The sequence below is a fragment of the Ruditapes philippinarum genome, unplaced genomic scaffold (genome assembly GCF_026571515.1).
Source record: "Ruditapes philippinarum isolate M1 unplaced genomic scaffold, ASM2657151v2 ctg587_1_1_1_1, whole genome shotgun sequence".
Taxonomy (NCBI): Eukaryota; Metazoa; Mollusca; class Bivalvia; order Venerida; family Veneridae; genus Ruditapes; species Ruditapes philippinarum.
Window position 1 is genome coordinate 64,635 of NW_026860903.1, and position 25,843 is coordinate 90,477.

General features: G+C 34.0%; 1 protein-coding gene across 1 annotated transcript; it reads right to left on the minus strand.

Annotated features, from left to right (window-relative positions):
• Positions 1 to 12,718: 12,718 nt before the first annotated feature.
• On the minus strand, positions 12,719 to 18,964 carry LOC132713825 (membrane protein BRI3-like). Its single transcript, XM_060696499.1, has 4 exons — positions 18,817 to 18,964; positions 15,871 to 15,919; positions 14,394 to 14,524; positions 12,719 to 13,428 (listed from the first exon to the last, which is right to left on the minus strand). Exons 2-4 carry the CDS (start codon positions 15,908 to 15,910, stop codon positions 13,300 to 13,302), a joined length of 300 nt encoding a protein of 99 aa, XP_060552482.1. The 5' UTR covers positions 15,911 to 15,919; positions 18,817 to 18,964; the 3' UTR covers positions 12,719 to 13,299.
• Between the last annotated feature and the right edge of the window lie 6,879 nt (positions 18,965 to 25,843).

The window sequence follows — 25,843 nt, forward strand, 5'->3', positions numbered from 1 at the left end:
TCATGGAGGAAATATGTACCCAAGGAAGGACAAACCACAAATTACCTTAAAATAGCACCATTAAAATAGGTATTAAATTAATACCAAATTACCCACATACCTATGTGTATTTATACTATATGGAAACAGTTGAATATTTAATTAGGACAGCATTGGGTCAAGTTTCCCTGAGGTACGGCCTGTCCACACGCTCAGTTCAGCCCGCCCCATATCTGTCCCTATCAAAATCTAATTGAAATATTTTATTTTACATTTAAATTCTACTCTGGCACCCAGGTTGGTAAAAGATGTAAACAGATTTCAGTATTTTCATGTACAATGTTGGTTTCCCCTCTGACAGGTTATATTTTTTATGTTTCTATGTATATAATTTCATTCATTACAGTAATTGGGGACACTTTGCCATTTATTTCTTTAAAATTCTTTTGTATTACATTTCATATGTTCCTTAATAGTTGAACTAAGTATGATTATAGAGTAAAACCAATAATAACCCAAAAATTCAAGTATTGGGAGGACAACTCCTACTTATACCAGAAATTTACCTTTTCTAGCTATAATTCTTATTTTCCTCCTATCCTATTATCAAAAATTATCTTAAACTTGTTAAAATTACATATTTATATCCTATATAGATCATGTTATAACCATTTGATCTTATTATGGCCATTGTTAGTTATATCAAGCAGCAAATTGAGAAAATATACTTCATTAATCCAAGTTTGAGTTGCTTCCCTTGTACTATTATCTGAAATTTAGTGATTTAAGTATTAAGTTTTATGTGTCATAGGTAATTGGCCATATCTTCTTTAAAATTTAATGGATTTTGATGGAATTTTCTTTATTATCTCATTAAAAGATTGCTCTTAATTATTATAGTGATGTGGCATTTGTAAATAAAGAACTTTACTTTTTGGGGGAGTTTAAGTTGGTGAAATTTTATAGTTTATTGTTGAAATTGACTATTTACCACATATTAAATATGCTGTATAGGGAAACAACCATAACTTTTTTAATAAACCACATAAAATAATGAAAGTTCTTTTAATTAGACTCTCTTAATGGTGTTAGTTAATTATAATTAATTAATAGTTTGAATATTTCAATTGTATTTGGGTTTAATTTTTGGTTTTACTGGGTCATATTATGTCAATAAATAGAGATTTCACTGATTATCCTAAATATCTCTATTATGAGTAATATACTGTCATAGATGCTAATTAAGCATTTTTTTTTCTAAAACTAGCTTATAATCAAGTTTTTAAATCTAATGGTTTGAGTTACCAATTAGCCATTAATAGAAATTGGATACTTATTTAATATATTTGATGTTATCCAAAACTATAAATCATAACAAAGACCGGTATCGGGGGACTGAGTATGCAAACTGGGTCCCATTAACACCTAATAATAAATTAAATTGATTTATACAAATAATGCAGTCTTTATATATATTGTCAGAGGGGATGAAAGGTGGGATTTTACATTAAAGGCCAATCATGACTTCATATGTGAAATATGACTGCTGGGATCAAGGTCACAGTTGTATTTGAATAAAAATTAACATTAAAGGCCCATCACTACTATAATTAGTGATATGGGTTATTATTTGTTTAAAATTTTTGTCTGTTAGACAACAGTTTAAGAATGAATAACTCTAAAGCTTTAAAATATGTACTGAATATTTCTTTGGTGGGTTTAGAATATTTTGTGTGCTATATCCCAAACCTACAGCACCAAGTGCCGACCGCAGTTCATATCTATGGTCCCTGAACTGGTCGCACTCATGCAATAGGTGGGATATATTATATCTCACTCCACATTGGGCACAATTGGGCTCATTTCTGATATAACACACCAGAATCCCCTGGTAATAGGGTTGTGCCCAACCTCAGTCTTGTTATGGCCCTATCTATTTTTAAAATATTTGAATATTGAACTGGGCGACTGAGCCCACTGAGCTATTTATATGTTTCCTCTGATCCTGGCATGAATTGGACTCAGTTTGCCACAAATGAACTATATATTTTTTTATTTTGGAATATATCTCAGTGGGGAGAGTGAGATTGATTCAGTGACATTGTTGAGGTTTTAAGCCCATTTTTGGCCGCCCTGGTCTGCCTGTTCATTGCCTGAGATTCCTATATGTGCTGGACACCAAACTATGGTAACCTGTTTTCCTACATTTAGGACTTTATTATATAATAGAATTATTTTCATTTAATAAATCTGGTCTCGACTGACTGTTGTTGGATTTCAGTGAGAATCAGTGAAGAAAGTGAATCCGAGAAAATGACAGCTCTTTGTTTATATCACTGTCCTGAATCCAGCACATAGCATTCTAATAGCAAGGAGCTCGGCGGTATAGATGGATGTATTATTAGTTAACCTATCAATTTTTTCATATTGTATGGAAGGTATTACTACAGCCGAGGCAACCCTGCCAGAGTCCGGGTCTTTTGATCCATCTGTATAATGTGTGTTTTGACCTATATATTTGTTAATTAATATTTTTGTTTCTGTATTTGCGAGATGCGGCAAATCAGATTTGTTCATTTTTCTTGTAACGTAATGTCGACCTCAGGCAAGGTTAGGGTCCACGGCGGAACCTCCATGGGCCGCTTCTCAACAATGTTTTGAATCCTTAATACCACATTCCTCCGCCAGGTCCTGCGTTGCAGCACCAAAAGGGAGGACTGGGTCTTTAAACCTATTTAGTGTATAGTGGCCTTTTCCCAGCAGTCCTCGGACCGGGTTGTCTGTCGCAGAGGCTCGAACCCGGGTATAATATTTTAATGTTTGTGATATTCTCCTTATGATAGAGGTACTATACCGGCCTCCACCTCCAGGTCCCTTGCTGGTGTGGGGTGAAGGGCCCCCCAGGGCCAATCTGAGAGCAGTGTTTTGTACGGTATCGAGTTTATTTAAATGTGTTTTTCTTAGCACAAGAATAGATCTGAGCACCATAATCTATCTTTGAACGTATTAAGGATTTATATAGGAGTAATAGGCTATTCTTATCAGTCCCAAAGTCAGTGCCTTTTAACATCCTCATAACATTTAAATCCTTTTTTACATCTGTTGACCAAATCATTGATATGCGGCCCGAATGTTAATTTGTCATCTAAAAGTAAACCTAGAAATCGGACCGTTTTAACAAATTTAATGGGTGTACCACCTAAGATACGTTCAAATTGTGCTTTTTTTTGATTACCAAATACAATACCACAGTTTTAGTTTCAGATATTTTAAAGCCCCATTTTTGTGCCCATCCCCATAGTGAGTCCATGCCAGCTTGTGCATCCTTGGCTAGCTTAACCAAATTGGACCCAGATTTCCAGGTGCTGGAATCATCAGCAAACTGGCTAATGACCATACCAGAACCTGAGAGAGATTCTGGTAAGCCGTTAATAATAAATAGAGAATAATAACGGCGAGAGGATCGAGCCCTGGGGTGTAACACGCTCCACTGGCTCTATGTCAGACATTGAAACCTCAACTCGAACCGATATTTTCCTGCCCTCTAGAAAAGACCTTAAATACTGGAAGCAGGCACCTGTCACACCATGTTCTTTTAACTTATATAAAATACCGAAGTGCCATGTAAGATCAAAAGCTGCTGTTAGGTCTAAAAAGATAGCTAGCACTGATCGTGATCTGTTTTTTTGCTAGGATCACGTCGTGTTGCAGTCGAGCAAGTTGGTCTAAAGTGCTCCTACCCTTTCTAAATCCAGACTGAAAAGGGTTAATAATGTTTTTTGATTCCAGCAGGTATTCTAAACGGGCCTTAACCATTCCCTCAAGCAATTTCCCTGAGTGTGAGATGTAAGGCTAATAGGTCTATAAGATTTTGGTTCTGTTTTGTCTTTGCCATTTTTGTATATAGGTATGACACATGCCTCCTTCCAAGCATTGGGGTAAATCCCCTCAACCCACACCTTGTTGTACAACCTGAGCCAGATGTCCAGCACCCCCCTTGGCAGGTGCTTGAACATCTGGTAGGTTATTCCATCCTTTCCCGCGGCGGAATCACGCCTTTTATTCAAACATGACCAAAAATTCCGTGATAGTAAGAGGTAAAATTTAAAGGCGTGTCATTTTCCCCCGGCTCATATATATTTTTATTTTGTGACTCAAACTCTGCCTGGTATCTTAAGGTGTCTGGTAACATGTTTGAGTCACTGGAGACCTGTTTTGTAGTGCTTTACTAGAAATTGAGCCTTTTCAAAGGGAGTTTTAGCATAATTTTGATTTAATTTTTAGTAATGGTACAGGATTTGTAGCAGAGCCTTTAATTCTTTTAATTTTCTGCCAAAATAATTTTGCACTACATTTCTGAGTGGACACTGACTCACAAAACTCTGACCAGTTTTTCTTTTTTAGCCTGTAATATAGTATGTTTAACAGTTGGCTTCTGCTACTTCATAAGTTGTTAAATTTCCAGGGCTTGGATTTTTTTTAATTTGTTTATAGATTTTTTTCTTTCCTGTACCGCTTTTTGACAATTTTCATTCCACCACGGGACAGACTTGTGCCCACCTGCCCTGGGGGTGACGGTCGGTATAGCCAGTCCAGCCATGTCCATTATTTTACCTGTTAAATTTTCTAAAAATATATTGATGTCATTACTGTAGACTTCCTCATATGTAATGTCCTGACATAATGTATGAAAAGTAGACCAATCTGCCTTTTCATAATTAAATTTTTTTTGATTGGGTAAATTTTGGTTCTCATTGATTTTTGCATTTAGTGATATAATTAAAGGGAAGTGGTCAGATCCCATTGTATCATTTATTACACCCCAAGCAAAGAAGCCGAAATTTTTGGAGGCTGAGGTAAGGTCTATACATGACAATGAACCATGAGCCTTATTTAACCTAGTTTGGTGAGCCATCATTTAAGAGCACTAAACCCGTGTTTTCGACCCATGACCAAATTTCCTTTCCCCTATAATTTGTTCTTGATGACCCCCATACTTGGTGATGAGCATTAAAGTCTCCAGTTATCACACAATTAAGTAGATTGTTATCTTGAGTAATGATATCATTTATTTTACTCAGTGATAACTGGTCTGCACCCCTTGAATATATATTAACCAGGACTAAAGGGGCACCTGTTAAATGTATTTTGATTGCCTGTATTTTCAAAAGCCACTTCCCCTACTGAATTAATGGGGTTGTCCACAGCAATGACCTCATAGTTAATTGAATTTTTTATAAAAATAGCTAACCCTCCTGCTATATTTTGACTACCAACGGCACTCTTATTAAAGTGTTTATATTCAGGGGTGTATCCAGGAAGTGATCTTTCTTTATTTGAGTTCATTTTAGTTTCCTGGATACATAAAATATCAATATGAGGGTTATTATCAATGAAGTGTTTTATTTCTGTATGTGTTGACTTGTAAACCCTGAATATTATGAGAAAAGATATTTAAAGATCTAGACATGACTGGGCCGGTTGAGAAAACTTCTTGTTGTGGGGAGACTTTATAAAATTACTTATAGAAGATCTCCCCTTCTTGAGTTTACCTGGGGTGCCAGGGACCTTATACCCCCTCCTAACATGTTAGCCCCCCGGGATGTCAAGGCCCTGTGGGTTTTTGTTTTTAGATCCACAGTCCCATCATTGGCTATTTTTTTCGGGCTCGGACTTGAAACCAAATTTTGTTTAACAGGACATTTTTTATAAAAGTGTCCTGTCGGTTATGGGCTGGTCTGCTTTTATTTTTGATTATGCTGATAATCAAACTTACAAGATCTTCTAAGCAGACCGATTTGGTTTCTGCAGATCTATTATTGTCTTTTTTAACATATATAGATCTGAAATGTACATGTTTTTGATTGGCCGGTGACGTTTGGGCTGACTTATTGGCCAATGACGGAACCATAGTTATGCTCTTAACCGGTGTGTCAGGGATAGACATTAGCCCGGAAAGAGACAGATTTTGTATCCCTCGGGGTCGGGTCCCTCGAGGGACTATTTAAATACGAGGTATGCATGGAGACCATGGAGTCCTCGTCGGTGACATCAAAGTCCCCGCAGTCACTCACGGTCCGATCCTTAGAAACCGTCCGTGGTGATGGGTGACCCTTCTGCCACCGGCGGTGACCCCCTGGTCTCCCTGTTGTTGGGAGTGGATGAGGAGGGGGGTTCTTCAATAGTACCCCCACTCCCACTCTTATCAATTTTACCAATTTTACCAATATGCGGTTGAAGGTTCGAATCCCTATCAGGAGTCCTCACCTCTGCCACACTCTTATTGATCAAACATCCCTGCTCGCCATTAACAGGCGAGCATGGGGGTGTGGCAGGAGGTGAGTCCCTGGGGGGGAGGCCACGATCATCTTCCTCCTTGATCATGGCCTCCTCCTCCTTCAGTATAAGCTGGGCCTTAGTCCAGCCCACTTTCCTGGCCCGGGCAATGGCTGTTATTGCTGTGGCGCGGAAATAGGCGACACAGCCCGTGTATGCCGCGCTATGTCCTTCGCCACAGTTTATACATTTAATGGTCTTAGACCCACAGGTCCTTGTATTATGGGCCCCGGCACACCTACCGCACCCAGTGCTACCCCTGCAGGACTTGGCCATATGGCCAAAGCCCTGGCAGAGATAGCACCTGGTGGGAGGCCTAACATATGTTTCTGTTTTGTATTTTATGATTAGGTCATCCTCCCTCAGGTACACATCAAGGGGGCAAGCACCTGCGAATGTAAGTTTGATTGCCGTAGACGGCTCCCTCTTCTTATTGGGAAGCCTATCCACGGCAACAAGGGATGCCCCCTTGGACCTGTCAAACTCCAGCCTATGCTGGAGTGTTGACAGGTCCTCCTCCATGGATATGCCGTGGATGACAACATCATATGTTGTCTCCCCCGGCATATTTGTGACTACACACAATATATTATTCAGCTTAAATTTCCCTGTTTTTATACTAATAACAAGTGCTTCATGAGAAGCAAACTCTAGCAGAAGATTACCTGATGCCAAGGGTGTTGCCTTCTTAATATTTTTGATCTTGCTGTTTAGCTCCTTGGCCAGGGTCCTAATTGGTAACGCTGTGATTTTCTTACTTAACCCTTTCAGGACCCCTATGTTCTCTGCCGTGTTGCAAGATATCTCATGGTTCTTGCGAGGGTCCAAAGCACAACCAACGACCCTCGAAAGGTCCATGTGATGTCTCGATGGCCCGTGACGGGCCACCTTGACTGGCATTTTTGCCAATTACTGCGGTTATACCGCCAATTATCAATATATTTATATTTACTGGATTTAAAAATCTATTTATAAATTAAAACTATAATTATAAACATATACTATGTATATGATATACTTTCTTATTATGATATACAGCTGATTGTTACATATATACACACAAAAAAAAAATCAGAGTGGCTCACTAGTCAGGTAAATAAACCAAACACACCAATGGTCAATATGACCTTGTATATAATTTTGTATGTCAACCAAAAGAACCAAAAATCAAATTATCTAGAATAATAAATAATGGTTGACCTATTAATCAATGATCAAATATATAAATAAGTTAAATACGGAGTATTTAACTATATATGCTACTAAACAGTAGGTATATGTACTAATAAATAATTTTTAAACGTGAACAAATAGCTAGAAGACGATCGGGCTGGTGTGGAACCGGTATGGAACGTGGCGTAGGTGGGAGGAGTACTGCTTGGCTGACGATCAACGTCGAATGTAGAATATAAAACGTGTGTAGGTGAACCGTAGATGGTGGCGATCAATAATCGATGAGGTGTACCAATGTAATATTACGTGTCTGTGCTTATATATAGTCTATTTATATCATAAAACTTTGATTTTGTAAATATTTTGACTTTGTTTACAAAATGGCCTCCACCGGAAGCGGGTGAAGGGAGACAACTGGATATTCTGGAAATTTGTCAGGAAGGTTGTTTTGATGATATCTAGGTCAAGTTCGAAGATGGGTCATCTCCGGTCAAAAACTAGGTCACAGGAGCTAAAAATAGAAAAAGCTTGTTAACACTCTAACAATTGGGTTGTTAACAGTCTAGCAGTCACAGTTTTGATTGGATCATCATCAAACTTTGTCAGAATGTTTGTCTCAATGAAATACAGATCGAGTTCGAAGATGGGTTATCTCGGGTCAAAAACTAGGCCAAAGGAGCTAAAAATAGAAAAAGCTTGTTAACACTCTAGAGGCTGCAGTTTTTATCCAAATATTCTGGAAATTTGTCAGGAAGGTTGTTTTGATGATATCTAGGTCAAGTTCGAAGATGGGTCATCTCCGGTCAAAAACTAGGTCACAGGAGCTAAAAATAGAAAAAGCTTGTTAACACTCTAGTGGCTGCAGTTTTGATCCAAATATTCTGGAAATTTGTCACGAAGGTTGTTTTGATGATATCTAGGTCAAGTTCGAAGATTGCTCATGTCCGGTCAAAAACTAGGTCACAGGAGCTAAAAATAGAAAAAGCTTGTTAACACTCTAGTGGCTGCAGTTTTCATCCAAATATTCTGGAAATTTGTCAGGAAAGTTGTTTTGATGATTTCTAGGTCAAGTTCGAAGATGGGTCATCTTCGGTCAAAAACTAGGTCACAGGAGCTAAAAATAGAAAAAGCTTGTTAACACTCTAGAGGCTGCAGTTTTCATCCAAATATTCTGGAAATTTGTCAGGAAGGTTGTTTTGATGATATCTAGGTCAAGTTCGAAGATGGGTCATCTCCGGTCAAAAACTAGGTCACAGGAGCTAAAAATAGAAAAAGCTTGTTAACACTCTAGAGGCTGCAGTTTTCATCCAAATATTCTGGAAATTTGTCAGGAAGGTTGTTTTGATGATATCTAGGTCAAGTTCGAAGATGGGTCATCTCCGGTCAAAAACTAGGTCACAGGAGCTAAAAATAGAAAAAGCTTGTTAACACTCTAGTGGCTGCAGTTTTCATCCAAATATTCTGGAAATTTGTCAGGAAGGTTGTTTTGATGATATCTAGGTCAAGTTCGAAGATGGGTCATCTCCGGTCAAAAACTAGGTCACAGGAGCTAAAAATAGAAAAAGCTTGTTAACACTCTAGAGGCTGCAGTTTTCATCCAAATATTCTGGAAATTTGTCAGGAAGGTTGTTTTGATGATATCTAGGTCAAGTTCGAAGATGGGTCATCTCCGGTCAAAAACTAGGTCACAGGAGCTAAAAATAGAAAAAAGCTTGTTAACACTCTAGAGGCTGCAGTTTTCATCCAAATATTCTGGAAATTTGTCAGGAAAGTTTATTTGATGATATATAGGTCAAGTTCGAAGATGGGTCATCTCCGGTCAAAAACTAGGTCACAGGAGCTATAAATAGAAAAAGGTTATTAACACTGTCTCTACTGGCTGCAGTTTTCATCCAAATATTCTGGAAATTTGTCAGGAAAGTTGTTTTGATGATTTCTAGGTCAAGTTCGAAGATGGGTCATCTTCGGTCAAAAACTAGGTCACAGGAGCTAAATATAGAAAAAGCTTGTTAACACTCTAGTGGCTGCAGTTTTCATCCAAACATTCTGAATTTGTCAGGAAGGTTGTTTTGATGATTTCTAGGTCAAGTTCGAAGATGGGTCATCTCAGGTCTCATGTCCAGTCAAAAACTAGGCCACATGAGCTAAAAATAGAAAAATCTTTTTAACACTCTGGTGGCTGCAGTTTTAATCCAAATTGCCTGGAAATTGGTCAGGAAGGTTGTTTTGATGATTTCTAGGTCAAGTTTGAATATGGGGCGTGTCCGGTCAAAAATTAGGTCACATTGCCCAAATATGGAACAATCTTTATAACACACTAGAGGTCACATGTTTTACTCAGTTGTCATCTAACTTGGCCATGATGCTTGTTTAAGACATTGCTTGGATGCGGTTGTGTCAAGTGAGCGATCCAGGGCCATCATGGCCCTCTTGTTATTGTTTTCTAACACATGAAAACCCTACATCATTTATACTTGACATTGCCATTGACTAACTGGTCAAAGTACATGCTATATACAGGTAAATAATGATTGTTTACAATTTTGTTCTAAAACTTTAGAGACCTTCCTTTTTATATAAAACTGACAAAGCTAATTTACCAATAACTCCATAATCTGCACAATTTTACACCAATTATATATTTAAAGTTTCAACAATATCATATTTATATATTCCACAAACACCTGAGCCATTTAACAGAATTGAGGCTATAAGACTATCAAAAAATGCAGTTTTTTAACATATATCTCTGTTATCCCTCGTCAAAGACGGAGGGATATAGATTTGGCGTTGTCCGCCCGGCTGTCGTTTATCATATTGGAACTTAAAACTTCATATGTGGTTTACATCACTTTGAGAAGAACTGGTGTTCCTCAGAATAATAACATTTTTGTTAATGTTCTTTGCAATATTTCATACTATTTAATTTGCGTTCATCATCTGATTTTCAACTTTACACCCCTGGGCCAAATACTAAACTATTTCGTAAGTCTTTCGTTGTATTTGGACGGCCTTCCTGATTATCAAGTCTGCTAAACTGTAAACCATTTAAAATCTTTATACTACAGATATTTTCACACATCGGTGTATACAAATTGATAGCCTCATGTATGTAACATTTGTGTATTTTAATAGTTTGAATATGTTAAATTTATATTGTTCCTTGTTGAGAGCCTCTGGGAAGATCAATGTCTTGTTCAAATGAGTTCTCTTGTTAAGTAACTTCTTTATTATTATATTATAATTATTATTATCTCTGTGTTGGGCATAACTAAAACAGTAGTTAACTGCTGAAATTATTTTATTAATGAGAAGCACATTGTTTTATAGCATCATACTTATTGACTTCAAACTTAAAATGCTGCTTCATTTTTAGAACTGAAATGCATTTTTAAAAGGCGGGTATTTAAGTACAATTTTATTTTTCAAAATTTGTAAAGGACTGGCCTAATTGTTGACTGTCAAGGGTAGTTTAATCTGTTAAGCTCTTTTGTAGAATTATACGCCTTTTTCTGCGTTGCTTTTTCATGCCTTGTTTAAACAATGCTTTCTTTCTTCGTTGATTTTTTCCATTATATACGTTCTCGACAAGAGTTGCATAATATAAGTAATAGTACACAGTTCTTCATGCCTTATAACATTTTAGTGACCACCCCATCTCTCAGAGAAATTAAGAATCCCTAAAGAAAGTCCAAAACGGCAAAATTGAAAATGTTGCAGGCTCGGTTTAATTGAGCCTGTTTATGGACGATGCTGTAGCCACCAGCTTCGGTCCGTCAAATGTTTGCAGACTGACTGATCGGTCACCATATGCTATAAGGTTTGTCCGATTTTTTAAGGATTGTCATATTTTCCAATTTTGAAACAATCTTGTTTTATATAGAACGGCAGGTTTTATTTCAAATCTGCCCACTCATCTTAAATAAGATATTTACTCTGAGGACGATATGTATTTTCACGGGAAAACATTTTATAATGTCTGTTAATTCTATACTAGAGTTTTGTAAGACATACATCATTTGATTACGTAGAGTGCATGTTGTATTAAGTTAAAAACAATGTTTGATGATTTAATTTAATAATAAAAAAAACATATGAAAACATTTGGTCGCCATAGTTCCCGGTCTTCAGCCTTCTTCAGTGGCTGTTATAGCATTTTAAAATTCATATACATGTATAATATTTAGCATTATTCTATTCATTATTTCATTATGTTATGTTGTAGGCGTACTCCATGTCTTTTAAACCAAGCTCTCTTGACGGTCATTCTGTCTGCTAACTCCCAATATTACAAGGATATCAATAAAAGGAAAACAATTCAAATCCATAAAAAGTTGTCAATAAATATACTAGTAGTGTGTTTAGATCATATTGTATTATACTGTGCTTCTCTTAGTTCACAGTACTTAACGCGTAACAATGAACTAATGGTACAGAAAAATGTCATTAGCTGTAACATTTAGGTATTTTCAGATTGATGTATCCGTGCGCATGTACAACCGGAACGCGAAAATGTGAAAATGTAACAATCCGGAAAAGCGAAAATGTTATACTATGTTGTCTCTGTGATTTCTCATTTTTGTATTTTAAACATAAATACGACAGATGGAATGCAAATATACGACAGATTTTATGTGTCGTACTTTCGCCCTCGTTCTGTCGTATTTTCGTTTTGTGCCCCTAAACTACGAAGAGACGACAAAGTCCAACATGATTACCTCTTCGTATTTTCGCATTTTGAGGCGAAGAAGGGCGTAAATCAGCCACCAAAGTATAAAGTTGATTACATGATTGATGTAACGGAAATTTTAACCAGAATACTTAGAGCACAAATCTCCTAACATAGATTATAAGTGAAGGATTAAGCTCAGTCATTTATGTTTGTGTGCATATTAGATTGTAATCGATGTTGATTGATATACCTGAAATCTCATACATAACGCTAGATCCAGAGCCATTATATTGTACATCATTGTGTAACGTTTTAAGGCACACAAACCCTGTTGGTGATGTTACAATTGATTGATGGATGTTGTAATTAAAATCTCCAGTTCTACAGTCATTTCTTTAAAAAAGCTTGTTGATTGCTTTCACAAATTCCGTGAACTGTGTCACAAATACATCATGGTGTCACAAAAAAATCTGAAATCTCCCATAGTGTCAAAGGGGTTAGGATACATAGATCAAAACCAACACAATTTATCAAAATACTTTTAGCTTTAATAATAAGCATCATCAGTTGATAAATAACAAGGAAATGAGGAAATGACGTCTAAGAATTCTGAAATCTCTTATGGTGTTAGGAATCTTGAATATATGTATTTCATTGAGCCATAGAAAATCTAGAATATCTGCATCATGGAAATCACAGAAAAAATGTTACAGTGTTAGCTACCGGTATCAAATTGTTGATTGAACTTAATCTTCAATTATTGATTTGATTAATAGTTTCTCAGAAGTCTCATATAAGTTCATAGAAATCATAAAGATTTCTCTACAGTCATGGCACATAATCTTCGATTGTAAAATGATAAATGGTTTTACGGATGACTAAAATATCATGGAAATCTCAAAGATTCCACAACATCGATATTTATTTTCTGTTGATTGGTTAACAAATAAATAGAAGTCAAAAATGGTATCATACATTTAGCTTTCTTTGTTGATTGTAAAATGTTGAAGAAGTTGAAACTGGGGCTATTAAAATCTCAAAGATTTCTTCACAGCCATTTATCTTAATTGTTGACAATGGAAGCTGTAAGGTCTCGAGATGTAACATGATATTTGATATGGATGAGTGACGGGCATGTTTTAATACTTGGCTCCACAATGTGAACATCGTTTCTCTGTCATCAGGAGACAGCATATAATTCCAATCGGGAAAAATATTAGTAAAATAAGAAATCCTAGCAGTGTGTAGTTAGTTTTCACAAAACCAATCTGAAATTAAAATAACAGTAAAAATGAAAAATCCTAGCAGTGTGTAAATAGTTCTCACAAATTCAAACACCGATGATGATATTGTCTTATATATATATATATATCTCCTTCTATTATGTTATATGTATCCTTTTATTATCTTATATATATATCCTTCTATTTTGTTACATATATCCTTCTATTATCTTATATATATCCTTCTATTATCTTACATATATCCTTCTATTATCTTACATATATCCTTCTATTATCTTACATATATCCCTCTATTATCTTACATATATCCCTCTATTATCTTACATATATCCTTCTATTATCTTACATATATCCCTCTATTATCTTACATATATCCTTCTATTATCTTACATATATCCTTCTATTATCTTACATATATCCTTCTATTATCTTACATATATCCTTCTATTATCTTACATATATCCTTCTATTATCTTACATATATCCTTCTATTATCTTACATATAATCTTCTATTATTTTACATTATATATATATTGCATAATTATACTTATAGATAATTATGTTATATCACATGTTACATTCTATTCTACTTTATGTAGTTACATTTCGTTTGTTCTTCTATTGTCGTGTATATATATTTTATGTGTTATGTTGCATATATCCTTGAGGAAACTCCTTTTTGAAATTATCAGAAAATCAAAAACGGTACATGTATATCTTAAAAAGGAGTAAAAAGTTAGCAAAGAAAACGAAATTGCATTAAAGGGTATATTGAAAATAGTCATGAGAACCATTTTGATAAAAGATGAACGACCAACATTTGAAAAAATATTAGATTTTGTCCTTAAACATTTTATATCATAGGAATTTAAAAAAAAATCCATTACTAACCGAACTTCAAATATATTTTTCGTAGGCACAACGATATGTATTTCCAAATATTTATCAACTAGAAAATAACACGATAAATAATAAGCATTTGACTTACACCACAATGTGGACAATTTCCAGTGCCACGTGGCACACCAGGTTGGGATATGACTACCACGTTAGATTGCTGCTGAATCTGCGGCTGTCCGTAAGGCGGAGGATAGGCTTGGGGGTTTACTTGATTAGGTTCTGTAGATAAAATAACTGCATCAAGATTTATATAAACATTCCAAATATATGAAGTAGTATTGTGAACTATATAAGCTATAGGATAGTTATATAAGGATCTAATTTATATAAGGATAATTATATAAGCTATTTAATCAAAATATATTGACGTACCAAAGCTAGATAACGAGATATTTGAGCCGCGTCACGACAAAACCAACATAGTGCGTTTGCGAACAGCATGGATCCAGACCAGCCTGCGCATCCGCGCAGTCTGATCAGGATCCATGCTGTTCGCTTACCAACCCTATTACAAGTAGAGAAACTGATAGCGAACAGCATTGATCCTGATCAGACTGCGCGGATGCGCAGGCTGGTCTGGATCCATGCTGGTCGCAAACGCACTTTGTTGGTTTTGTCGTGACGCGGCTCAAATTTTTTGTTCTGGTTCTAGATAGGAGATATGGAGCACAATATCTCATCGCGTAGTACAATAAGTTGGACTAATCAACTAAAATGATCCTGATGAGTACAATATTTTGTCTTCATTTAATGTCTGAATATATGTTTGTATTTTGTTTTATTAAATATTAGTATGACCTATAGTATTAAACTGTAGTATTGAGGTGTACCTTATTCTATGGAGATCAGAAAAATAAAATGAGCGCATTAATGCAAACAATGAAAAATAAAATGCATAATCGACAGCATAAGAGTAAAGTAGTGCGATCAAATACAATTAAAATTTTGAAATACATGTACGTTCAAATTTTAAGCTCAGCAGACAGTTTGCCTGTTAATATCAGCTGTTACTAGATTAGGGAACTTCTACACACAGCTTAAGAATACATACTGGTAGATATGCTAGAAATAGAATACAAAGAAAATAAGCTACTGTCAATGTTGTTCTTTAAGAGATTTAGAAGATGAATTACATTTTGTTCTTATATGCCCATGTTATACAAATATTCGTAGCCTTTATATTATTTTAAAAGATATTATTTTGTTCTTTTTATCTTATATAATTAATTATATAATATACGACGTCATTGTTACTTCATCCCCGTCCGACTGATTTTAGAATACCCGACTGTTTTAAACAGGGCATCCAGTCAATTTGTTAATATAATATGAATTCTAATGGGAATAAGTATGTTCAAACTTAACACAGTGTATAACAAAATGTTTAATGATACAGATCTTATATATATAGTAGCTGAGTGTAAACGAAAAATAGAACCAGAAAATGTATATATACAAATTTATGAAGTAGCATGTTTGAATAAAATTAGCATGTTGTTTTTGTTTATTATTATTATTAATTTTTTTTATTAGAATCTATTATTATTATTATTATTATTACTTACGTGGCTGATACTGCGGAGGAGGCGGAGGATATGACGACATCTTGTTTATCTGAAACACAACATGAACACGTGTTTCACGTCACGTTATTCAAATAAGTACTACAATAAAATACTTATTTTCTTTCTTTTTAAATAAACCGACTTAATAAATAATTTTACAATTTTGCACAGTTTCTTTTAAAGACGTTCATTGTTTTGTGTTCTTTTATTTTCTTTCCCGAAACCTTTGTCAATTTTCTTAAACACTTGTGTTAAAGAAGTTTTCTGTCTCTTTCATTAAAAGGACAAAAGAATAATATTAGTGCTTGATTGAATTCAATGGAAGTTTGCAGTGTGGCCAAGAAAAAATGAAAGACATAGTAACATCAGCAAGAAGTATGTAATGACCTAAAATATAGGAATTGTTCATCAATATCACATGGACGAAACTGGCAAATTAGATCTTTGACTAAGATGGCCGAGTATTACCGGAATAAAAATTGTCTTATGTACCATCGTAAGTCTACAAACTTGCTATTTATATAGAGCAGAATTCGGCGATAAGCTCTCCTTTGTGACCTCTGTAATATCTCAATTATTATACTACTGTTTGATAAAAAAGTACATTAATTTTACACATTACAGCTTATTTATAAAGTTATAAACCTTTTAAGTTCATACAAATATTTGTTATAAATGACTAAACAACATGTAAAGAAAATTGAAACATCGCGTTACAGATATTCCACATTTGTAATCAACACTATTCAAGTTTATTTATGGTTATACCAGCTTAACAAAAACAAAACAAGTTTTGAAGTCTTTCACTGTATTTGATTATACTGTAAATAAACCAGTGAAGCAGAAGTCAGAATATTGAATAACATTCTGGTCGAAAATAGAAAATTGAAACATAACTTTATTCTCCTTTTTAAAATGATACACCACACTAAAGAATAATCCCCTTTGACCGTATGGTTAGCTCAATCGGTAAAATGAACGCTACTGTCAATGTTGTTCTTTAAGAGATTTAGAAGATGAATTTCATTTTGTTTTAATATGCCCATGTTATACAAATATACGTAGCCTTTATATTAAAAGATATTATTTTGTTAACCCCAGTATGTACACATTTATTGCATTGCTGCAAAGTAATAATAGAAAAGAGCTATGTAAACTAGCATTATATTACAAAAATGGTATGACTGTTAGAACTACAGTATTAAATTATGTTCAATGATAGATTAGAATTTAGTTTTTAAAAATAGTTTTATGAGTTTAATGATAGATCAAAATTTAGTTTTGATATTGATTTTTCTTCTTTGATAAGTTCATCCTAACTTAACTGAGGCTCAAAAACAAATATCTGAAGTTTCATTACAATTATTAATGTCTTTATATTAGTTATATTTAGGTAACAGAAAGACGGTTATTCAATACGCATGTCTGCGCCGTCCCCAACGTGATCACTAACAAAAGATTAGGATCAGGATCAAATGATCCTGATTTTCTTTTCTTTTTTTTTTAAACTAAAATTGAAAGTATTTTTTAAATTAAATAGTACTTAAACAAAATTTGAAAAATGCTGATTTGCACAGAAACAAGCCTAAATTTAGGGATGATTTCGACAAATAGCAAATCAAATACAAAAATAATCAACAAGGATTAATTTTAGAATCAGGAAGAATATTTGGATCAACTATAAAAATATCAATAATTATCTTGATTAACCCTTTACCTCATATATACGCGAAACAACGCACTTTCGACCCCCCCCCCCTTTTTCAGGCCTCAAATAGTGAAAAATGTCCTATTTGGGCCCCAAACACATGTTTTCGTTTGAGAAATGTTGGTAAAAAAATTGAGCACTTTTTCGGCGCCTTCCCCCATCCAAAAGATACATCAGGGGGTTGCCAGAAGGGGGATGTGCCCCCTTCTGTTAGGGGGATTAGAAGGGGGCGGAGTCCCCCTCATCGCCAAGAAAATTTTGGACTTGTGAGAGGTTAAAAATGACCCCAGGTCGATCATAATGTAACGTGTAACCAACGCTGAAAAGCCTTTGACTCTATCCCAATCCCTTGAGAAGTTGCAGCACTTTGAAATAAATTTTGATGGAAAAAATCGAGGCAAAATAGTGATTTTTGGCAATTTTGAGATGTCCCCTCGTTGGCATGGTAACAGGAAATTTCAGACTGAGCATGTCGTTACAAAGGCAATGGTCCAGTCAACATTTGTGCCAAGTTTGATTAGTATTGAAGCATTTTTCATAGTTTCATAGCAGTTTGAACTTGTAACAGGAGGCTTTTCAGTGAAAACGGCTTTTTTCACAATATGCTCATGGGGGAAAGGGTTAACTAAAAAAATTATAAATGTGACAAAACAACAATTTTTCACCAAAATTAGGTGAAAGACCACATGTTAACATGGAAAAAATAGTTTTTAGGTGATTCCAAAGTTTTTCATCATTTTTTGTTAATAACAACACATTTATTATAAAATTTTATAAACATGCTATTTTAAGTTTAATTTAATCAAGTTGATATCAAATATTAATTTTATTGGGATAAATAATGAAGAATATTAGATTTTTTATTTAATTTGATCCTGATCTCGATCCTTAAATCTTAAACAACATTATAGACTCAGTCTTTCCCAATTTTTATTCCCCGCTGTCACTTTCAATCTACCTAATTATAATCTCTATTTTTAATTCTGTGATTTTTTTGTATACTTTGTATGATACATTATGTTAACCAACAACTGAAAATGAACATCGCCTTTACCAAAATTTCGTTCTGTTACGTTTTAATTTTACTTGTAAATACATACGTATCACCAGAATACATTGTTTCACTTAGCAGACACATTAACATTGACTAAATGCAATGTAATTATTCTCTTGACACATTCAACAACAGTTCAATATCAATAAATTTGTAATTAGGAATAAAAACAATTTGAGAATACCTTCTAAAATCTGCTTTATAATAATCCGTATTTCTTCAAAAAGTTGTAGCACTTCAAATCGTTCTTTATAATTATAGGTTTATATCAGAGGTGTATATATTGAAATAGGATTTATAAAAAAAACCAATAATGGTCGGATCAAACAAATATGAAGGTTAAAGTCAACAAAGAATACTTTAGTATACAATGATGGCCTGGGATTGCTTACCTTACAGGTTTAAACCAGTAATGAGGTCACATTGGGTTTGTCATTTTTTCGCTAAGCTGCATAATTGTTAAATAAGTGACCCCCGGGCGGGGCCATTTTTTGACCCCGGAGACAGGATTTATATGACTTTTGTAGATGACCACAGTGATACTACATGCCAAATATCTAAGCTCTGGGCATTGTAGTTTATGAGGACAAGTCTTTTTAGTTTTTTAACCATACATGTCTATATAGTTTAAGTAAAGCCCGGAATGCAGCCAATTTTGACCCAAAGGACATGATTTATTTAACTTTATATAGACCAACTTGACGATGCTACATGCCAAATATCTAAGTTTCTGTCATATCAGTTTCGTAAAAGACTAAAAATACTTACTTAATGAGCCTACGTAAACTAAGGGATCCCTAGGGTGTGGCTATTTATATGTCTTTTATAGAGGACCACACGGAAATGTTACAGGCCAAATATCTGTCCCTCTCAGCACTGTGCTCAGGTGAGCTAAAATAACGCATGTCAAACTCATTTGTATGTTTCATAATTCAGCTTTAAATTGCACATTCATTATCAGTAAAACATCTTTTTTTGTTTTGTAAAAAATCAAATATATGTTAATAATTATTTGATTATGTATGTAATCGCATATCTAAAGCGCGATAGTTGAGAACATAACCACTTGTTCTTAAAATAGCGCACTGTTAATGTACCACTGACTGACACATTTCAATATTTTGACATTCTTGTGAAATTCTAATTTGAAAGTACATTTGTAACTCAGTGGAGACAGATACGAGCGGTTCCTCCAGAAATTTTGTAAAATAAAGGTACATGGAGCATTCTGGGGCGTTTTCTCAAATATTATTCATAATAAACTGAATACATATCATGATCTGCCATTAAACTCAAGAGTGCTATCTCACATAAGTTTCAGTTTTACCAGCATTAAATGATCCGTCTAATCCAGTAGTTTTTAAACGTAGAAAGTAAAGATTGGACATGTTGGCCTGTTGTATACATACCCAGATAGAAAGCTAAGGTAATTAAGTGGTAGGCTTATTAACTTCCCAGCAGAAATAAAATTACAAATATAATATTTTAATTTTCATTTAACTATTTAACTTTATTGGGGGTTACTTGTCAAATGTCATAAATAGAGGTGCTTTAGAAATAGGTCTAAAGTGACAAGAATGGGTGAAAGATTCACTGATAAAGTAATGTGACTAAAATAACAATGAATACAAAATGAAAGTTGGTTGTTCATATTTATTTCATGCAATATATCGAAGGACACAGAATAATGTGATACTACGAAACAGGTTATTTATCACAATAGTTTGAACACCTATCACAAAGTGACATCAACAGTGAGAGTACAGTATAGTGAGTTCTAACATTATCCCTACTGAAGTTCTAACAAAATTAAACACACGAACTTCAATTGATATTTTGTTATCAAATTTGTATAAGGTTTTTAAAACATGATTCAAAGACTGTATCTTTAAAATAGACCGTTTCATTAAAAAGCTCCTCAATAAAGCAAAAATAAGCTGCTCAAAAGGGCTAAGTGGGCTGTCTATGCATACTTGAGACTGACATTTCAGTTATCACCTGTATATAAACGTATTTATAATAGGATTAATTACCTTTCTTGTGTTTAAAGCTAAAAGACTTTGTTTAAGTCATATGGTGACCTCATAGGTTTTATAAGTGTAAGAATACTTCAGGATATCCCTGTGTAAATGATTAAATATATGGTCAGAAAGCATTGACCACTGACCGAACATTAGCTAAATCAACTATCTCTCCCTATAATATGTTTCAACATCACTGGAAAGATTTGATTCTACTTAACTAATGGGACCCAAACTGTTCTCTTATATAGCAAGGGAATATCTGCCATATGACATTGATCAGATGTTGGCAATATCGTACCTGTAATGTTTTATCATAACTGGTAATAAGTTTAAAAGATAATTAGATGGTGGACACCTGATGATCTATAAATATTATAAGCTAAAATGCCAATGTTAGCTAAACAAATATTCTTTCATTGCAAAAAACATTTCAACATGGCTAGAATTAAAGCAATCTATCTAAACGTTTTTTATGAAAATAAATACACTAGCAGAACAAACACATATGATTTTTGGTCTATAATCAACTTATTTCTAAATAATTGACTAATTGACATAATAATTTAACAGTAAGTAAATCACCAATTATTTTCATGTTCTTTATAATTCACTAGATACCAGTAATTATCAATAAATATATCAATACATTTTGTATTACCACAAACTAAACAATAATAAAATTAAAATGACATTATACTCATTTAATTTTTTTCGCTGCCAACTTTAGCTGAATGAATTATATATTTCAAAAGATTGACTATTATATAATAACGGTTATTAACCAATAATTGATTTTTTTTTTCAAATTTATTAAAAGATAAAATATAACCTTTGCCTAAACTATAAAAAGACTGCTCCACTCATTTTTTAAGTTTAACATCAACGACACAATGTGAAGGATATTTCTAGAATTTTTCATAAGTCACATGGGAATACATGTGAAGTAAAACATAAAATTGTAAATGACTAAGCAAAATGTGAAGTTATTTTTTTTACTTTAACCTGTACACTCAGCATGCATAATGTCACTTTAATCATTTAAAATACAAAACAAAGTAATTTTTTACATGATTTGTACTCCTTTGTTTTCCTTTCCACTCGAAGCAATAAAATATAAATGATAAAAGCATAATGAAAACAAAACAGCGTCTGTACCTTGACTATAAGCATAATAAGTCATTACATGTAACAGCACAGAAAACAAAACTAAAAAATCAAAGTTTTTTCCAACATATTTTTCTCATCATTCTGCAATGTATATTATCAATAATACATAAGTGGTCTACAAAAAAAAAACCAGAACATTATATTATGTATGCATATAAATTTATAAACCCTTAGCCAACTAAGCAGCAACAGAATTTACCCAGGCAACCAGTACAGACAAAGATCATCCGATCATACATGTCATCTGATCATGATTTCCCTACAAATGAGGAATGAATTCTTCCAAAATAAAATATGGACAAGTCCATTTAAGTAATATAGCATGGTTACTGTAAAGAAAAGCTGTAACAGAGAATAATTAGTTTAACTGACAACAAAATATTGCAACTCAGACAACAACTAAACAATATATAAAATAACTGCACCATCAAAATAATATCTAATCTTTAACCACAATAATAAAACACAAGAATAATAATAAATGAAAAATGACTTCATCTTGTTTGGTTTGACATTTGGTCATTTGTTTATATTGAAAATTAATAAATGTAATAATTTCCCCTCTCTTATAGTGCTACATTATATTAAATTTCCTCTCTGCAGATTAACTTGTAAGAAAAACCTTAATCTTGATTAACAACCATAGTAATGCAAACTTCTACAAATCAAGCAAATTTGTGTATTATGCCTTTAAAACACAAGAAAAATATCAGACCTGATATTCCAAAGAAATAATCATTAAATAAATCATTAATTTTAAATAATACATAGTATTTGACATGCCCCCAGTGTATGTAACTAAAAATCACTAAATGTTTTCACTGAAAACAAAATTTGGAAACATATATTTGCTGCTTACATTTTTTTCATGATAATCTAATGTCCTTCCATTTTGACTTACATTTTTTTAACATAAAGCAAGAAAAATAATTATGAATATAAAAAAAAATAAAAACAGACAATTCTTCACCAAAATAATTCTTACATTACCAAAAAAAAATTTCATTAGTAATATAAGTAACAGTATTTCTAAATCATTATTCTAAACAACAGAAAGTAGTTGCTTTGCTTACTAGGTAAACCCTTTGATCTCAATTTATATAATAAGCTTTCTTCCCTGCATTTATCTATACAAAAATAGAAGTTTTAAGACATTAACAATAAAAACTGTATTGAAATACCTCAGCAAGAAATGACTGAATTTATTAGTGTTACAGAGTGTGATATATAAATGTAATGATGACAGACAGACAGATAGACAGACAGATCAGAAGTTATGAATCAAACCCTCACAATGGCACTATAATGATTTTCTGATTACATCAAAATAAATGAGCCGCGTCACAACAAAACCAACATAATGGGTTTGCGACCAGCATGGATCCAGACAAGCCTGCGCATCCGCGCAGTCTGATCAGGATCCATGCTGTTCGCTATCAGTTTCTCTTCCTGTTATAGGGTTTGTAAGCGAACAGCATGGATCCTGATTAGACTGCGCAGATGCGCAGGCTGGTCTGGATCCATGCTGGTTGCAAACACATTATGTTGGTCTTGTCGTGACGCGGCTCAAATTCCCCGGTCAATAAATATTTGGGATATAGAGTAAATATCAATTGTTTTCTATGTAATTAAATCTTTTTATATCATACATGAAAGCAGTTGGTGTGTTGAAATTTTGTAAAATATTTGGTCTAAAACATATTTCTCAATCCAAGTAGCAATATATATACATATACATAATATTTCTTTCACCATTTGTACAACTTCGAATTTAAATAGAACTAGAGGATGCTTTTGTAAAAAAGCGCATGTCTCCCCCACTGCTGAGAATAACTGTGAATGGAAACAGGAATGGAAATGGAGATAAAAGAACAGAGTATATAAAACCAGACAACTGATATATCACTGATATATCAATAATAGTTAAATGTCCTCACTGATAAGAACTCTAGTTATCATCCGGAAATGAGAAAATGACCAATGGTCACTGTGACCTTAACCTTTGACCTACTGAGCCCATAAACAAGAGGGATCATCTGCTCAATAAGACCAATCATCCTATGAAGTTTGAGGGTTGTAGGTTCTAAAGGAACTCTAGTTATCATCCGGAAAGGAGAAATTAACCAACGGTCGCTGTGACCTTGACCTTTGACCTACTGACCATTAAAACAATAGGGATCATTTGATTAATAAGACCAATCATCCTATGAAGTTTGAGGGTTGTAGGTCAAAAGGAACTCTAGTTATCATCCGGAAATGAGAAATTGACCAACGGTCACTGTGACCTTGACCTTTAACCTACTGACCCAAAAACAATAGGGATCATCTGCTCTATAAGACCAATCATCCTATGAAGTTTGAGGGCTGTAGGTCAAAAGGAACTCTAGTTATCATCCGGAAACGAGAAATTGACCAACGGTCACTGTGACCTTGACCTTTGAACTACTGACCCCAAAAACAATAGGGATCATCTGCTCAATAAGACCAATCATCCTATGAAGTTTGAGGTCTGTAGGTCTAAAGGAACTCTAGTTATCATCCGGAAACGAGAAATTGACCAACGGTCAGTGTGACCTTGACCTTTGACCTACTGACCCCAAAACAATAGGGATCATCAGCTCTATAAGACCAATCATCCTATGAAGTTTGAGGGCTGTAGGTCAAAAGGAACTCTAGTTATCATCCGGAAACGAGAATTGACCAACGGTCAGTGTGACCTTAACCTTTGACCTACTGACCCCCAAAAACAATAGGGATCATCAGCTCTATAAGACCATTCATCCTATGAAGTTTGAGAGCTGTAGGTCAAAAGGAACTCTAGTTATCGTCCGGAAACTAAAGAATGGAACGGACCGACTGACGGACCGGAACTGATCGGGGACGGTAACGGTTCGGCTACAACGGACCTGACGGACGGGACAGGGCAAAAAACAATATGTCTCCCCCCCGAGGTGGGGGAGACATAATTCTTAATTTGAATGACCCAGATTAAATGATATTCTGTTAATTTACCAAGTTGTTTATTTCATATTAAAGGATTTGATTAAATATTGCATATTTGATCCGCACAACCTATTTTATTTCCAGAATAAATTATATCAAAATTACACCATTAAATACAAAACTGGTCAACTGTACTGTTACACTGACGTGACATCTATCTGCCAGTTTATTACAGTATAGACCACAAATCTTTACTTATTTTATAACTGAGAATAACAATCTGGCATGAAAACAAAATAAAACAAAAAAAATTTTAGTTTTAACATACACCTGAAATCAATCAATTAATGCTGAAGTACAGATAATCCTAGATTTAAATTCTGTAAGGTTTTGTTAACTCTATAACAAGTAAAATGAAATACAAAAACCATTTATGTGACTTTAAAAGAAACAAATAACATGGATGTACATTCATAATGAACAGATGCTGACAAGTGACCAGTGCTGGACACTATATAACTTAAAAACATCTTTTTCCCTCTGTTTTTATTTCTTCATGACAAGTGTAATAACATAGCTGGTCACCTTATAGTCTTATATCAATAGGTTATAAGTTTGGAACCAGCCAGGTACTCTTTAATTATGAAGATAAGATAAAGTTCAGGTATGGTATAAAGCAATCACTACAAGGCAAACATTGGATTATCATCATCATCTTTCTGTAACTGCCTTCTATTTTGCTGTGCTCCTGTCTGTGCAGATATGGAGGGTAAAGTGCTGGCTGCAGAAGCTCGGTCTGTTAAAAACTTGTCAAATTCTGAAAAAGACAAAATATATAAATTTCCAAATCCTAGAGGAGAGTCATAACATTCAACATAGGAAATCATTGATCTAAAATTTTGTAAGCAATATAAGTTTGAGTTACAAGCCATAATTTTGCTGACCGCTGAACAACTTCAATATTCCAAAAAAACAATGTATTTTGCATGATCAATCCTCATCCTAGCTACTTTTTAATACATCCAACAAAAGTAAAAGCAAGTAACTTGGCAATTTCACATTTAATTTCTGGTTTTA